At 39.4% G+C, this 17,701-nt stretch overlaps 1 protein-coding gene across 2 annotated transcripts in view; it reads right to left on the bottom strand.

Annotated features, from left to right (window-relative positions):
- The window catches only part of LOC128983914 (ubiquitin carboxyl-terminal hydrolase 8-like), an 85,519-nt gene extending 69,033 nt beyond the window's left edge, over positions 1-16,486 (bottom strand). Inside the window, exons 1-3 of one of the 2 annotated variants that reach the window (XM_054403177.1) lie at positions 16,282-16,486; positions 7,947-8,052; positions 6,972-7,082 (exon numbers count right to left, since the gene is read on the bottom strand). In XM_054403177.1, coding sequence (XP_054259152.1) covers positions 6,972-7,075 — 104 coding nt within the window. In that variant the 5' untranslated portion in view covers positions 7,076-7,082; positions 7,947-8,052; positions 16,282-16,486. The remainder of the gene's footprint in view (positions 1-6,971; positions 7,083-7,946; positions 8,053-16,281) is intronic. The other variant, XM_054403176.1, reaches the window with a different exon arrangement.
- Positions 16,487-17,701: the final 1,215 nt, after the last annotated feature.

Below are 17,701 nucleotides of genomic sequence, written 5' to 3'. Positions count from 1 at the left end.
TCCGTCCGGCTCGAAGTACCAAAAATGTGGGGAAGTTATGTTAATTAGAAAGCAATGTGGACTGTATTATAGTAATTTTGAATTGGATACACTAACCTTTTGTTATTAAACTGATGCGTAGACTGGGGGCCCCCTTTGATGAATCCTGAAATGCTATAATGTTGATAAGTTCACTTTTTCACACTATATGATGTTAAAAAACACTTCAATTGTCTTTATAATAAGTTATAAGCCAGCGGTAAATATTTATGTTGGTAAAGAGGTTTATGGTATTTGAAAATGTAGGAGAAAAGGCATGTTAAGTCCTCATAGCAACAGGACTTGCCCAAGAGTGCCACTACTCTACTGAAGGAAGGAGTTGGTCATGTGATACATATCAGTGACCAATCAGAGAGCTAGTCTTGAAACCATTGGGGTTTGAAGATACTGATGCACTCTATGAGGAAAACATTTAACTATTTGAAATGGTATTTAAATGGAGATTGTGGTGAAATCAGTTACATATTATTAGAGTGCATTAAAATTAAAAATTAATATAAGAATACTTAGAACAAAACAGTATATATATTTGACAGACTCCTTGTATAATACACAGCTTTCCTCCCACTTTATACAATGCCCGGTGTCATGAACGTGTTCAGATATTTTTGAACCATAGGTTAATAAATCTAGTGTAATCTAATCTAATCTAATCTAATAAATCTAATAAAGGACAATAAATATAACGGAATATTGCTTGAAGCCAGTAACAAACTTCTTCGCAACAGAATTAACCAAGTAAGATTAGCTAAGTATATAAATAGCGAAGTAGTGGATTTGTTAAAGTGTAGGCTAATGGATACTATGGATATGGTAGATCATGGATTTAGAACCAATTTTATTCAAATTCCAGTTAAAATATGACAGGGTTTATCATTCCAAAAGCGTCAAACAAAAAGTTAAGTTTGAACGATTATTGCAAAGTAAGAACAAACAACGTGCTGGCCATTGTGCAAGTTTGAACGTAATATCAGATAACGCCGATCGGCTGGACAAACTGGTAGTCAACATCTCGAGTAGGACATTACAAGATAAGGAAAAACATGTTTTGAGCAAAGGTTTAAACTTCGGTATTGCCCCTGGTCATGTGTCCAATGTTGACATAATAGCTTCTATTGAACCTGCTTTATCTTCTTTGACACCTGAAGTTAGAGATTACCATAGATTTGGTATTGTTAATACTTTAAAAAAAACCACAGTTTTAAAACCAAACCTTACTTCGGTTGAAAAGAAGTGTCTGCATGATTTACAATGTGACGAATCCATTGTAATTGTACCGTCTGACAAAGGTGGAGCTGTTGTGGTCTTGGACAAAATTGACTACAGTAATAAAATCGATGAAATAATTGTTGGGGGACAATACAAAGTTCTTAATCGAAATCCGACAAACAGTGTAGGTACAGAATAAAATTAAAGCAGCATTAAAGAATAATAAACAATACAATGCTGACAGTACATTTTTCCGACTCAGTCCACAATATTGTAAAGCTCCCCATCTATATGGACTACCTAAGTTGCACAAAGAAAACATACCGTTAAGACCAATTGTGAGTGCCATTGGAGCTCCTACCTACGAGTTGTCCAAATGGTTATTACCTATTTTGTCCCCATTATTTGGCCACTCAACGTCCCATTTAAGAAATTCGGAAGATTTTGTACAAAAGATAAGGGATTATACTCTTAATGACAAGACGATAATGGTCAGCTTTGATGTGACTAATCTATTTCCCAATGTACCTTTTGTCCCATGTTTGGAGATTGTTAAACAAAAATTGATGAATGATAACACTCTTCCTGAGAGAACTAAACTACCAATTGACTCAATCATGGAACTGCTCACGGTCTGTGTAAATAACAATTACTTCCTTAGCACTCGCTCCACGTTCTCAGGCGTCCTCACTGGCCTTGGACGGCCTGTAGGCCTACGTTTTGCAGTTGATCCTGTGATCTAAAGGTATCCACCCACAATTTGATGGTGTTTCGGGATGGGATAGGTTCCCCAAGAGCCACATTAAAATGCCTCCGTAACTTATGTTGCGTACCAACAACAGAATCGCCATTTTTAAAAAAACGTCTCAACGGCAAACGCGCGATGTATACTGGTCCACTGCTCCATGGCGACTGAAATGGTATCACTTGGCCTTGAGAATGAGCCGCTCCCCACCACCCCCCTCCACTCGGCTGCCGGACTGTACTCGCTTGAAAACCGTCAGATATTTCTGCCGCTCCCTGTATAAAGTGGGAGGAAAGCTGTGTATTATACAAGGAGCCTAATTGGAAGAAAAGGAATATTATTGAGGCTTTGTTTATTACTTCAGATCAAGATTCATTAGCCAACGCATCCATTGATATCAGCCCGGTTTACAATACACTAATAGAGAAAGAAATTGAAAACCGGGCCGCTCCTTGCCGCACGATGCGCTGGAGAAAACACGATGAGTTTTAATAAAAATCCTACAAACACATCTTTGAATAGGAGCTCAAATGAGCAAAATGAAGCGTCTGAAGTGGAGCAGAACCCCTTTGATCGAAGCTCCAAGCTTAAGAGGTCGTTACCACCGAAAAACGTAAGGACATCTCCGCCACCTGAACCTTTCAAGTGCTCTACGTTCCCCCCGTTAGGATCCCTTTCGGCAAGTGGAGCTGGAAACGGTCCAGAAAATGTTGGCGATGTAGATGTCGAACTGGCATTGCCGGGAACTGTTGTAGGGATGCCGAAGGAAACCTTCACAGCGGCGTCGCGGTCGGAAAGCTCTGAGATTGTGCTTCTGCGTCAGGAATATCTTGACGCAGATAGTAACATTAAAACCCGGCTCCGTGACATGGAAAAGACGATTAAGGCTATGCTGGACACCTTCCGGACCCAGAGAGCCGTAAACCAAGTGGTAAAAAATGGAATGGCAAAACTAGAGGATGACCTTGGCTTCGTCTTTGCCTGCCGTCTGGTAAGCAAGGCGACCATGGAAAAGATTGCCGAAAAGGTGGTGTCTCTGCCCGATGAAAGAGCGCTGCCTTCTAAGAAACGTCGGAGGCCTTCCACATTGGAGAGTCCTCCAAAAAGAGAAGAAGGCGTCCAGACCAAAAAGACCACGGTAAAGGCCAAGGCGACTCAGACGGACCTCTCGTCTGCTGTGCCCAGACCCTTTTCGGACGTAGCTGCATCTCGAGCGAGGCGCCAACTGGCACAGCAACCCACGACCCCTCTTCAGGGAAGTTCCCGAAAGGGGTCAGTGGTGGAGACACCTGGGGCTGTTTGGGAAAAACGCCTTTCCAAAAAGGAGAAGAGGCAATTGAGGCGGGCGGAGGTCGCCTCCATGAAAAATGAGGCAGTGACGGCACAGCCAACTGGCGTGGCCCAAACTGGGCCCGGTTCGGTGCCTGCACCTAAAAGGTTGCGGCCAAAAAAGCCCAGGATGGAGGCAATCATTGTCAAACCCTCAGGGGGGAGATCTTTTGCCGAGGTCTTGGGTGCAATCAAGGCCAATGCTAAGCCAGAGCAGACCGATACGGTTGTACGGTCGATTAGACAAACCCGGGGCGGGGACGTTCTCCTTGAACTGGGTAGGTCGAAAGACAAAGCAGCCTTTACTGCCGAACTGAAGGCAGCTGTCAAAGGCCAGGGCACCGTCCGTTCTCTCGAGCCAAAGACATCAGTCGAGGTTCGAGACATTGATTGTGTGTCGACGGAGGCTGATGTTGTGGAAGCCCTGAAGAAAGCTATCCCCGAGCTTGGTGGGCAAACGGCTTTTCTGAAGGTGTGGCTCACAAAACCGAATAGGAGCCAGCAGCGGATGGCGGTCGCCGAAATGGCAGACGCACATGCCAATAAGGTGCTGGCACTCCAACATCTGAGAGTCGGCTGGGTCAACTGCAGGCTCAGACGGAGATTGGAAGTAAAGAGGTGTTTTAAATGCCTCTGTTTCGGCCATTCCTCCCGAAACTGCAAGGGACCCGACCGAAGCAAGAACTGCCTTCGGTGCGGGGAGGTCGGTCACATCCGTAAGGACTGCCAAGTCGAGTCCTGTTTTCTTTGCAAAGAAAATGGGCTCGCTGAAAAACACTTGAAGCATATAGCTGGGTCTGGACAGTGCAGTGCATTTAAATCTGCACTATAACAAGCGAAAGCCCTCCCACGAAGATAAGAATCCTTCAATGCAATCTTGAGCGATCCAGGACGGCTGACGCACTTCTATGTCAGCTTGCCCTAGAACACGATGTCGACGCGCTTTTAGTCAGCGAACAGTACCAGTACCGTGATAGGGACCCAGTTTTTTGGTTCCCTGATAGTCTTGGTACTGCTGCAATCTGGGCGCGTAATGCAGCTACAGTACAAGTACGGGGTCACGCGAAGGGCCGAGGTTTCGTTTGGGTTCGGTGCCGGGATGTCACTTACTTTAGTGTCTACCTCACTCCCAATGAGGCCATCCGTGACTTTCGTGAGAAGATAGACCGCCTGGAAAAGAGCGTGCGCAATACCACAGGACACGTCGTCGTGGGTGGGGATTTTAATGCTAGGGCTGTCGAGTGGGGAATGACCCTCACAAATTCCCGGGGCAAGTACATTCTGGACTTTGCTGCCAGAGCCGGACTCGTTGTCGTCAACGAGGGCAACACGCCAACTTTCCGGCGCCCTGGGATGCGGGGAACGATCCCAGACATTACCCTTGCATCTGAGTCTCTTTTGCCAAGGATCAGAGCCTGGAGAGTCCTGGAGGATTACACGGCCAGTGACCACCAGTACATAATTTTTGACGTCCTGGATGGTCATCAGAGACAAGTGGCAGCGTTTCGTCAAGTGCCCGTTCGATGGAACATTAAAAAACTGGACGTGGCAAAATTCAATGGAGCCATCCTACGAAGAACGCCGGTGGTTCATCCTGCAACTGGCGTGCCTCACGCAGAGGCGTTAGTTGCATCCACGATGAAACTTATTGTCTCGGCCTGCGATGAGTCTATGCCTCGCAGGAGATACCGGTGCAATAAGCGTCCTGTGTACTGGTGGACTGCCGAGATTGCGGAATTGCGTCGATCGGCATTGAGGGCCAGAAGACTTGCTACCAGGGCTAGAGAACCCCTAGACAGACGGTGTAAGTCGGATGCTTATAGGGTGGCTAGGAGGTATCTTCGTCGAGCCATCAATCGGAGTAAACGCAGTTGCTGGGATAAATTAAGGGACGATGTTGATTCCAACCCGTGGGGCCTGGGTTACAAACTTGTAACCAAGAAACTTGGAACCCGCTCTCCACCTTCCGTCATGGACAGGGTCACTATGAGACATTCATTCCCACCACACCAGATTTAAGAGTTATATTAAGCCTGAAACCCATAGATTAGAGAAATTTCATTTATCTCCCCAATATATAGGCCCACAAGTTTACAATAAGTTACCACTCCGCATAAAAAATATTGATAGTAAAACACAGTTCAGATCCACCCTGAAGACCTGGTTAAAAACAAAAAATTTTTTTTTCTATAGAATGTTATTTAAATAGGGACGTTAAGTTAGATTAATAATTTAGTAAGACATTTTTGTTATTTCTTAGTTTTAGTATATCATGTATATGACTTTATGTCCTGTCAAAAAATGATGTAATGACATGTATTAAATAAATAAATAAATAAATAATAAATATGGAGAGGATAGTCGAGTCCCTTTTCCCGGCTCACGCGTTGCGCCCACTGCGGGATTATGGAAGGGTGGACGACGTCCCACTTTTCAGCCCTGAAGAGCTGGTGGCGGCCGTCATATCCCTGAAGAACAACAAGGCTCCTGGTCCCGATGGGGTGCCCGGTGAAGTCCTCAAGAAGGTTTTGACTACCAACCCCTTGATCCTTTGGAGCATGTACAACGCCTGCCTGGTTGAAGGGGTTTTCCCCTTGTGCTGGAAGACAGCTAGGCTTGTGCTTGTTGGGAAGGGCAAGGGAGACCCAGATCTGCCATCCTCTTACAGACCTCTGTGTATGTTGGATACGGCTGGCAAAGTCCTCGAGAAATTGATCCGTTCCCGGCTAAATTCAGCCGTTGTCGCTGCGGGGGACCTCTCCCCTCGTCAGTATGGATTCAGGATGGGGCGATCAACGATTGATGCGATTGAGGAGGTGAAGCAAGCCGTGATGAGAGCTGAGGATTTTACCCACTACTCTCGCAGGGTTGTGCTGCTCGTAACGCTCGATGTGCGAAATGCATTTAATTCGGCGAGGTGGTGCGATATGCTGGATGCTCTGGAGAACACCTTCCACGTGCCGGCATACCTCATGCGCATCATAGAGGATTATCTCCGGTTTCGCCTCCTAACGTATGACACTGCGGAGGGCCCGCGGACGATGAGTGTCACTTCTGGTGCTGCCCAAGGTTCCATACTCGGCTTTAGCTGTTCTAGATAACAGAGTCTCCCCTCCCCCTCCTCCACCACCGGGGTCGTCAGTCGTGGTTAGGTGCTCACAACGATTGCGTGAGAAGAGAAATAACCTTGAAAACGCCGCACGTTGATTTTGGTGCGGCGAAACGTCGGTGTTGAGAACTTTTGTCTGATATTTTAAATTTAGTTTTAATTTTATGTTTGTATATTTTTATGTGCAATGAACTGTGTATGATTGTGGTTAAAAATTTTAATAAATGAACAAATTGAGAAAGTCTTTAGAATGAGCAAAGCACTTCAGTGACCCAGCCCCTTGCGTTTAACTTTATGAATGGTGCAAATTCTTTATCCTTTTATTTTGGATTTTATTTGAAGACAAAATAATCAAAAGTAAGCTAGCCTACATAGTTTTTTTGACAACTACTTTAATCATCTACCCTGACTGATTAAATGATACACATTTACTAGACTAATGTTTTCCTTTGTCGGACATTGATAAAGTTTTTTTCCTGAGCCTAGGCTTAGCTAAATATTACTAAAAACAAAAACAATTGATTAAAACAACACACTAACCTGTCACAAGGTTTGTCCTTCCATTTTGAAAAATCAACTTTACCATGATTTCTCAGATCTGTCAAATTAGTCGCCATATGAATTTTCCTCGCGGCTACAGGCATGGTTTAGCTGAAAGAAAGAACTTTTTATGAAAGAAATAAATGGTTCTTTTAAAAAGTATATTGCAGATATATGTTTTAATAAAAAATGAACTTAAATGAAAAATTATTTACTTACACAGGCAAAGTTAGTGCCACATGGCCCTGTACCTAAATATGTACCTGTACATATTTATGTAAATATGACCTGTACTTTAATATGATACAAATATCTTAACAAAGTCAGTTTGCAATAAAACAAAACAGAAATCATAGATACATAAACTTTTAACAAAAATCAGTAAATTTTAAATTTTGCAAATACACACACACACTTTTTTTTTAGAGATTTTTAGTGCTGCCACAAACCAGGAACGACTATATTTAAGGGATTTAATAGCTAAAGGGAGATCGTTCCAAATACAGCAAGCTGTTCCAACAAACGCTCTGTCGTTAACTGCGTTCCTATGGTGATGCATACGCAAAGTTAATGATACATAGTGTGAGTATGTAACACTTTCTTCAACTACAAACCTAAAATAATCCACAAAATATTTTGGAAAAAAGGTTTTTAATATTGAATAGGTTAGCATTCGAATTTTGATTGATCTCTTTTATACTTTATACTTTTCTTTGAAATGGCGACCATACAAAGTAGGTATTTTAAGCCAAGTATGAATGGAGATGAGTGTATGATGAGTGGCACGATCTTGAAGTCTTGTTAGTGACTAAGGTCGACATATTCCTTAGACACAGCTGTTAATTAATAGCCCATACAACTAATGCCGACTAAGGGACCTACAGTTTATAGTGGAATCCGAACCACTTTTTTTCCTTAGTATATACGAATTGGTCTAATTATCAGGATAGTACTGCGGATAGTCGTAGTACTCACCTGTGCGGACGTTAATCCACACCAGGGAGTATCGCATCCACAGTGCATGCCTATGAATATCCACAGTTCGTGACCTCCTAGTAGCTGGATTACAGGACGACGCCACCTGTCCCAGTCATCTCAGGTCACATTGCTTTAATAACTTACAATGAATGTAGAAAGGGGTAGAAAGAGGACATATTCAAAGAATTTATGGCATAGGCCTAGCTTAAGTTTAGCCTACAATTATCTAGAACACTAAAGTATATTTAGACTTATTTAACTAAGAATACCTATAACAAAAAGAAAAAAATTATGTTTGAATTTGCTCTCATGTTTTAATATAAACAAGCGGAAGCTTCGATAGCACTTTGAGATACACAATGCCAGACAGCTGATTTTGATTTAACTTAAACCAATAAAAAATGTTTAAGTTTAATATTAAAATTAATTCCAGCAGTCTGCATCCTGACCTTCACCGCGGCGCGCTTCCTGCCTGTACATTTATTGTAATAGGCCTATTCATAGTTTTTATTCGTTTATGTAAATGTCTTTGTCCCGTCCAAATATGTATATGTACAGTGTATAGAGGCCTTAGATATATAAATTTTTTACCAAAAGATATAAAATACCCCCGCCGCAGCAAACCTGCAGACTTAGCGAATTTCCATTTGCCTGATTGGATTTACACTAAAATGTTTCCTTAACACGTTGACTGCGCGTGCCGACTTTAGTCGGCGTCGCCAGCGCTCCCAGGTGGCGCGCGCCGACTACAGTCGGCACCAGACCAACAGTAATATATTGAGTCAGTGTGAGCTTAGCCTCAGACGGAGACGTTATAATCGTTGCCAGCCTGCCAGCTTAGAATGCGAGCTTTACTTTGGTGTAGGTTGGTACTAAAATTTCCCGTAAAATCCCGTCTGGCAATGCTTTTGTCCCGGTTTCGGGGATTTTTTCTCTTCAACCCACATTACAAAGACACTGGATACGGATCCATGCAGTGCTGCTACCTTTGGGTGTTTCAGTGAACTACATCCACTCTCGGGGTAACGCAGCACAGTCACCACTGCTCTTTTGTGATTCGTCAGACTGAAATATTTGAATGCCAATTGGGTTCGCTGATTCGGTTGCGCGCCGGGGCTTCGCCCGCCACTGGGGAGCGCCTGTAAAGTCGGCGCGCGCAGTCAACGTGTTAAAAATATCACATTTGTTCCCTATTTAAACAGAAATAGTGTGAACCTGTGCGAATTCGCACGAAAAATAAATTAGGATATTATAGCAACGTCGTTAGAAGTTGCGTCGTTGTATCGACATTGGTCTTGAGCTCCATCGTTGGCTATATGCATTCTAAGTTCTTTTTGCTGTTCAGTAGGGGTATTTTGCAGGACGGAGCTCATCATGCTGAAAACTTGCGCGTATGGATTAATATCAAGTTGAGTCAGAACTGCAAGAGCCATTAGCTTTGATTAGCATTCTTTCTTGAACAGCGGTTTCGACGTCCGTAGGTATAAATTTGGGCATATGTGGGATGCTCCCCTTCTGACGGTTGAAAGGTGACAATCGGGTGATAAATTGTGTCGTGCACCTTATACATGAAAGGCCCTCCACTGTTATATTCTTCAATTTTAGCTCGAGTGCTGACCATTGCGAGCGCAGAGTTGTACCTGGTTGTACTATCTAATGTTCTCTTTGTAGTTTCTGCTCAAAAGATTTGCCCCATTACGTAGGCTCTTAGTATAATAGATTTCTTGGTATGGTGGAAGATTCACTTTTCCTTTATGGCAGCAGGGTGAAAATCCTTCGCCTCGTCCTCTTTGTTCTTCTTTAAAATGTAGCGCACTACATTTCTGACTTTTTAATGCCATTCTCAGTGTAATTTTGTAAATACACGTGGCCACTAACTGTTCCAGCTCTTCGTCTGGGCTCCTTACGTTTTGCATTGCTTGCCGTATGTTGACTCGCCGTGTCCGACCGGCAATATTTCTTTGTCGTCGGGTCCTTGGCATGTTTAAACGAAAATATAATGTAAAACTTTTCTCCCGTCGTGTCCTATAGGTAACATTTCTTTGCCGGGTTTCTAATTATTTTTAAAAACATGCAAACTGTTTACATTTCAAAACCAAACAAAACAGCTGGGATTTAACTTTTTTTAAACTAATGTATTGACATCTGTTTCAGAATATAATAACATTCAAATCAATCACAATGTTATCCTTATGGAAGGAACTTTGAGGGCAGCCCACGCCCTTAAAAATATATATTTCGAAAATCTAAAGTCAGTTTGCACATCTACACACCTAGACGAACATTTTGGTATATAATATGTGGGGTTATATCTTAAAATAAAAAAGCCTTATTGTTCACAAAGTTTTATGTCGCGTATTAAATATATAGATTAGTTTAACTTGTACTTAGGTTTGTTGCAACAGGGAGGGTAAACAAGTTTTTTTAAATGTAAAATGTTTAAAGGTACTGTAGTTTAGTAAGAAATTAATGTATTTTCCAAATTGTATCAAATATGTTCATAACAAGGAAACTACAACAGTTGACTTATTCTCCATAAGAATAACATAGGAATTTTAAAATTACAATTATTTTGAATTTTATCCGTAACAATTAGGCGCATAATAACGCTTCAATATACTAAATTATTTGTTTTTTTAAGCTCTACAAAATGGTTTAGAAAGAAATTGTGAAATTTTGTGTTTTTATGTCAAAAGGGAAAAACCTATTTTTACCCCATAAAATCTCCCATAAACCCCCATTCCCATAGTCCGATCATGCTGGTTCGCGAACTTATTCAAGTTTATCCCGCCTTACACCTTCAAACCAAATTTTATCAAAATCGGACAAAAATTACTCAAGTTATCGTGCGGATGGACACACACACACACATATATATATATATATATCTCTATATATAGATATATAATACCCCCGCCGCAGCAAACCTGCAGACTAAGCGAATTTCCATTTGACTGATTGGATTTATACTGAAATGTCTACTTAAAAATATAACATTTATTCTTGATTTAAATAGAATTAGTTTAACAAGTACTTAGGTTTGCTGCATCAGGGAGGGTAAAACTGTTTTTTTTTTGTAAAATGTGAATAGTTAGTAAGAAATAAAAACATTTTCCAAATTTGATCAAAATATGTTCACAAACAAGCAAACTACAACAGTTTACTTATTCTCCATAAGAATAACATGGGAATTTTAAATTTACAATTTTTTGGAATTTTCTCCGTAACCATTAGGCGCATAATAACGCTTCAATATACTAAATTATTTGTTTTTTTAAGCTCTACAAAATGGTTTGGAAAGAAATTGCTAAATTTTATGTTTTTTGGGTCAAAAATGGGAAAAACCTATTTTTACCCCATAAAACCCCCCGTAAACCCCCGTTCCCATGGTCCGATCATGCTGGATCGCGAACTCGTTCGAATAAACGTACGTTTACACGTTTGTACCAAATTTCATCAAAATCGGATCATTTTTGCTCGAGTAATCGTGCTGACGGACACATATATATCTAATATATAAAATTCTCGTGTCACAGTGTTTGTCTGCAAACTCCTCCGGAACGACTTCACCGATCGTAATGAAATTTGGTGTGTAAATTCTGTAGGTATGCGAATCGGACGTAAACTATTTCCCGTTTCGAAATTCTTAAAAGGGCTCCGCCCCAGTGGCTCTGGAGTTTCCCATGTTAACCTTATGAGAAATGGAATTAATGAATCTTAACAGCTGTTTCAATTAAACAAGTTGGTTCTGTTCTATGATGTTCAATAGCATTAAAGTTACAAGGATTACCAACAGGGTGCAGCACTATTATTTCTTTTACATTTATGACAACAGCTAATTTGCAACCAAAAGGTGAGTGAGCGTAGCGAACGAACTTCAACCTGGAGGCGAGTGAGCGTAGCGAACGAGCTAACCTGGAGGCGAGTTAGCGTAGCGAACGAGCTCCAACCTAAAGGCAAGTGAGCGCAGCGAACGAGCTCCAACCCAAAGGTGAGTGAGCGTAGCGAACGAACTTCAACCAGGACGTGATTGAGCGATGCGAACGAGATCATCTTGAAAATTAAACGTAACGGTACTTTCTTTCCATCGGTCTGTCTTAGGGGAAACCTATAACTTAGGCGATACGAAGTTCGCCGGGTCAGCTAGTATATATATATATATATATATAAATATATAAATATATATATATGAATTTGAACGGATGGTGTTTTTGGCCTCTAGGGACCTCAAAATGAAAAAAAAAATCGGTCCCGCGTCCAGGTCTTACCATGAGTACTACGGTAATAGCTTATTCCCTATATGGGAAATTCGCTAAAAATTTGAACGAATGGTGTTTTTGGCCTCTGGGGACATCAAAATGAAAAAGTAAATCGGTCCCGGGCCTAGGTCTTACCATGAGACCTAAGGTAATAGCTACTTCCCTATAGGGAAATTCGCTAAAATGAATGTAATAGTAGGAAATTTTACTTTAAACTAAAAAAATACCTAGTAGAAAAAGCAATTTAATCCTTTGAGGAATTTTACAATTTAAAATATTGTGAACAGACAATAAGTACTCACTGACTCTATTCTTTGTACTTGTACATTCATGATTAAAGGAGATTTTGATTTGATTTGATTTGATGTGTGTATATTACGTTTAAAAGTAAACAATGACAAGGATTTCCCCATCCAACTGCGATGTTTTGACAATGGCGGATACAAGCCGAAACCGAAACATGTAAACAACCTATGTGTAGCCTAACTTTTAACTATATATTTTTTTAGTGTAGCTTTTTGTCAGATTAAAAGGTACGGTATGTAAGCTACTATCACTATTATCACATTTAAGTTAAACTAGTCCACAAGAATATTTTTCAATTGAAATTGTATCGCTCACGTCTAAATCTATGTCTAGTTATGTAATTGACAAAAACTTATCATTCAGTAATATATGTTCAGTCAAAGATTCTGTTCCTAAAAATTACATGTGTAAATGTAGGATAACAAACATGTGAGATTAGAGCACGTAATTTATTGTATTAACCCACCTTACATAAAGACATTGAAAGTTTTGTAAATAATTGTAGTGTTTTTGTACTAAGTTTAAGCTATGAATGCAAAAGAACCGTTGTTGTTTCATGAAGTACCAGATTTGCCTTGGCACAAAGTGTCAGGTGACATTTTTGAGTTTGATAACCAATATTTTCTTGTACTAATGGACTATTGTTATTCTAAATATATTAAGTTAGTATCTTTGTCAGACATAACCTCAAAATCTGTAATCGAGAAATGTAAATCAATATTTGCTCGCCATGGAATTCCTGTTACTTTAGTTGTTGATTCAGGAAGTCAATTCACTTCTAATGCTTTGGACGAGTTTTCTGAGTAGTATGATTTTAAGCTAGTGATAGTCTTAAACACTCTCAATCTAATGGACAAGCTGAGTCAGGTGTCAAAATAGCTAAAGATTTACTGAAGAAAACAAAAGAAGGTATTTTCCTGGTAAGGGGAACATTCATTATTATCGTTGATTTCTTTTCATTGTATCAATATTTTTTTGTTTTCGTTTACAATCTATATTCCATCTGTTTTAATATCTTTAAATGCATTTAAATTACAGAAAAACAGACATAGCAAATATGTCTAAGTTATACTTGGTTCAATAAGCGAGTTATTAAGTTAGTTTTAGCTCGTATTAGAGAACTAATTTTAATTAAGAACTAATCTTGTTTAGGCAAAAATAATAGCCTACAATATAATGGATTAAGAAAGTATTCTAAACTAACCGAATTTAACTAACCAAACTTGCTGTACCGTAGGCTAAGTTACCGTTTCAAAATTCCGTTTGATAGGCATATGGGGAATAGGATATCAAACAGAATTTTGAAATGTTACTGCAAGTTTGGTTAGTTTAGAACAGTTTTATTTCAATATAATATTTTTTTATTGTTTTTTGATAGGCCTACTGAACAATATTTATTTATCGTAGTTGTCAGCTGATAAGATAAGTTTCAATTTGTTAATATCATTAGCCTATAGGCCTAGTGAACCAAAAAATAAAATATCTTACTTACTTGAATACTTGAATACTTGATGTCTTCATCTTTGACCGACATTATCGGATAGATTGCGTCAATTTATTTATATATACAATTTATACAAAAACTAATATTTACAAACACTATACAACAGAAAAAATTGTGGCATGGCGGTTTTGAATAATTAGGTCCAGTTACCGTATGTCAGAATCAGGATGGAAAGAGTGGCTCTTCAAGCTCGGCCAACGAGTACAACGGCCTTTTCACCAGTGCTTTGAGGAGGGTCTTTTTGAAAGGCTTAATCTTCAAGTCTCTAACAGTTTTGGGAAGCGTGTTAAAAATCCTGATAGCGTATCGTGGGTAGCATTTTAGAGTTCTGCTAAGACGACATCGGGGCATATCAAGGTCTACTGCATTCCGTGTCCCATAAGTATGCTGGTCACTCCTTCTGTCGAAGTCAGTTTCCTTTTCCTTCAGGAGACCAAGGATGTTATACACATACTGGCTGAACACAGTTAGTACCTGCCGTTCTTCAAAAATCGGGCGACAGTGGTCGTAATATCCCGCAAATGTGATCACCCGAAGTGCCATCTTTTGCAGTAGTAGTCCTGTTGCGCAGCTGAACAGTGTCCCCACAGGACCAAGCCATATGTAATATGACTGTGAAAGAGGGCATGGTAAACAGTCATCAGATAAGGTAGAGTGATTTCTGATCTCAGTTTTCTCAGAAGATAAACCACACGGGAAAGCTTCACACACACCTTTTCAATGTGGGAATTCCAGCTACATTTGGAATCTATCCAAAAGCCGAGCAGTTTTACTGGTTCTTCCTCCTCCACAGTTTTTAGGCTACATATCAGAGATTGAGTTTTCTCCTCGTTGATTTTAAGCTGGTTAGCATTAAACCAGTCCTTAGCCTGGGATAGCAGGTGTTCGGCCTCCAGTTTAAGCTGAGTTATGTCTCGACCTGTGGATATAAGGGTTGTGTCGTCCGCAAACAAAAGTGTTTGACCATTTAACCCCAGATCATTTATCATGATGGTGAAGAGAAGTGGGCCTAAAATAGACCCTTGGGGGACACCATGGTTAACACTCCTCATACTAGAAGATGCGCCATACAATGAGACGATCTGTGCTCTCCCCTGCAGATAGCTCGATAGTGTATCAAGAACACTCCCTCCAATACCGTAGAGTCTCAGTTTGTCCAAAAGTATGCTATGTGACACAACGTCAAATGCTTAGCATACTTTTATCGATATATCGACAAGAAATCATCGATAATAATGAATGTTCCCTTTAACAGGAAAGTACCGGTACCCAAAAGAATCTTAGTCTGATGTGTACCTTACATTGTTAAGTTATCATAACACTTAGTAAACCATATCAACCTTCACCAGCAGTGTTAATGTTTAGTAGAAAACTCAATAGCCTATTGCCTATTGCCACTGTCTTAAGGTAGTTTGCAGCCTTAAGTAACAAAACCTAATAAAATATTGTCAGAAAAGAGAAAATATTGTATTAAAAGGTACTATGATAGAAATAGCAAAGAGTTACCCTCTTTAAATGTAGTAGACAAAGTGTATTTTAAGAAAATTTGTAATTTATTCTACCTTGGACATCAGGAAAAGTAGTAAAAAAAAATAGAATTCCTAGATCCTATGTTTTGTCTGATGACAAAACAGTTCCGCGCTACCTCCACCGCACCTACCCACACCACGTGACTATCTCGAGAGGGACTAACCTCGTGTTCTCAGGAACAGTGATTAAATTGTTTTCAACAAAATCAAAGACAAGTGCACATACTTAGGGTAGGTTAGGTTGTAAATCTTGTACTTATTTAAAAATACTTTTGTTTCAGAAACAAGTGTTACGGTACCTACAAGATCCACTCTGTTGTAAACGCAACTTAACTTACAAGGCCTATTTTGGTTGATTACTAGTCAAGTTTTAATTTTGTCCAAGAGGTGGCTCCTAGGCTGTTAGTTTTACTTTGCAACTACTATTCTTTTACTATAGTTAGTTGCCTACTGATTATGAATCATATTTTTTTAAAGGCTCTAAACTTCATTTATCTTCCTAGGCTTAAGGCAAGGATACTAGGATACAATGCAATAACTTATCGGCCTGGAGATAACCTATTAGCCTACATTTCAAATAAATCCTTAAGAGACATTACATTAAATGTAAATGAATGAATGAATGAATTTGAAGTAAAACTAAGCCTAATTAAGATTCTATTAATTTTATAATTATGGTAAAGGCAACGTTACCCTTTTAAAATGACATAGACATTAACTTAGTCATGACGTACCAGGTTAGTATTAACCTTGCAGAGAATGATTCCCTAATCCTTGCAAATTTATTACATTATGATTAATGTGTTTCTTTAATCCACAATCGAGTCATATCAATTATCAATCAATGGTATCAATTATTTACAATGTAGGATATTATTAACAACACTGATTCAATTTTGAGGCAAAGTTATACATTTACATTAGGTAGAATAAAAAATAAAACGACAGAATAACAATTAGCCTAGCACATTAGCTGTCAAAAAAAGTACTGCCAACTACCACTACCATTGAGATAAATAGTTTATAACTGGAGTCACTACTCTCTGGTTAAACATTAGAGAAAAACGTGCCACCGTTTTTGCTGGTTTGTTTTCGGTGTTTCGTGTTGTTAGGTTGGCCGTAAGATCGGTTGGTGGGATTCTGTCAAATTACAATTAATTCATTCTAACCTAGCCATAGAATCATAATGTTTTATTGCCATAATAATACATAAATGTACGGAGCAAAAGTCACTAAAACTAAACAAGTAAAATCAGACCCATTAAAATAAAGATACAAACTTCAAAAAGTACAAACTATTTACATTTAAAAAATGAAAAAAACCTGTAAAATTCCTTATCAACTAAATATTTTCTTAGACCATACTTATTTTTTTTTTTTAAATCATGTTCGCCCTTGATTGTATTAGGAAGAGAATTAAAAAGACGGACACATGGATAATGATTGGTTTTTATGAAAAGTACTAGCTGTGTACCCGTTCTACGCACGGGGATCTCATAGTATTCAGATGAAACCTGTTTATATAAAGAACAGCAGTTGGTTTGCATATTTTCAGATATGCTGGCCAAACTATTATACATATCTTCATTTTATGTTGTTTGTTGTTGTTCCGGATCGGTATGAAAATCAATAAAAGGTTAAATTACCTGTGTCCGCCGGTCGATCCTAATGTATCCTATTACAGGAGATGCATTTCTGCGAAATTAAATCGCCATCATCAATCCTAATATAAGGTCTTGAGCTTCCCCATTAGGTGCGTCTTGGAGTTTTTGAAACACATACATGAACCACTTATACACATGACGAATAAAATATAAATACAAGGTAGGCCTACTTTTATTTTTACCATGGACATGTAGACGCGCGTCGGTCGTGTGCCGATATCGTTGGCCGAGTCTCGACTGAAAACGCTCATTTAAAAAATGTAAGTTTTCCAGCCATACAACATACTGATACAAGGTCTTTTTCCCGGTTATCAAAACTCAAGAACAATTTTGTACACAAAAAATATCCATTTTCATTTGCACGTTACCCTACAAATTATTGCACTTGCGATTAATTAAATCCGTTATGTAAGGAAACACGTTTTTAATCTTACTTGGTTTGGATTTACTTTCAAAACGTGATCGGAAATGGTTGCGGTATTTGTAAACA

The sequence above is a fragment of the Macrosteles quadrilineatus genome, unplaced genomic scaffold (assembly GCF_028750875.1).
Source record: "Macrosteles quadrilineatus isolate MER2022 unplaced genomic scaffold, UCM_ALF_1.0 Scaffold_2__2_contigs__length_208266976, whole genome shotgun sequence".
NCBI lineage: Eukaryota > Metazoa > Arthropoda > Insecta > Hemiptera > Cicadellidae > Macrosteles > Macrosteles quadrilineatus.
The sequence above is the reverse complement of the archived record's forward strand: the minus strand, read 5'-3'. Positions and strand labels throughout refer to the sequence as shown.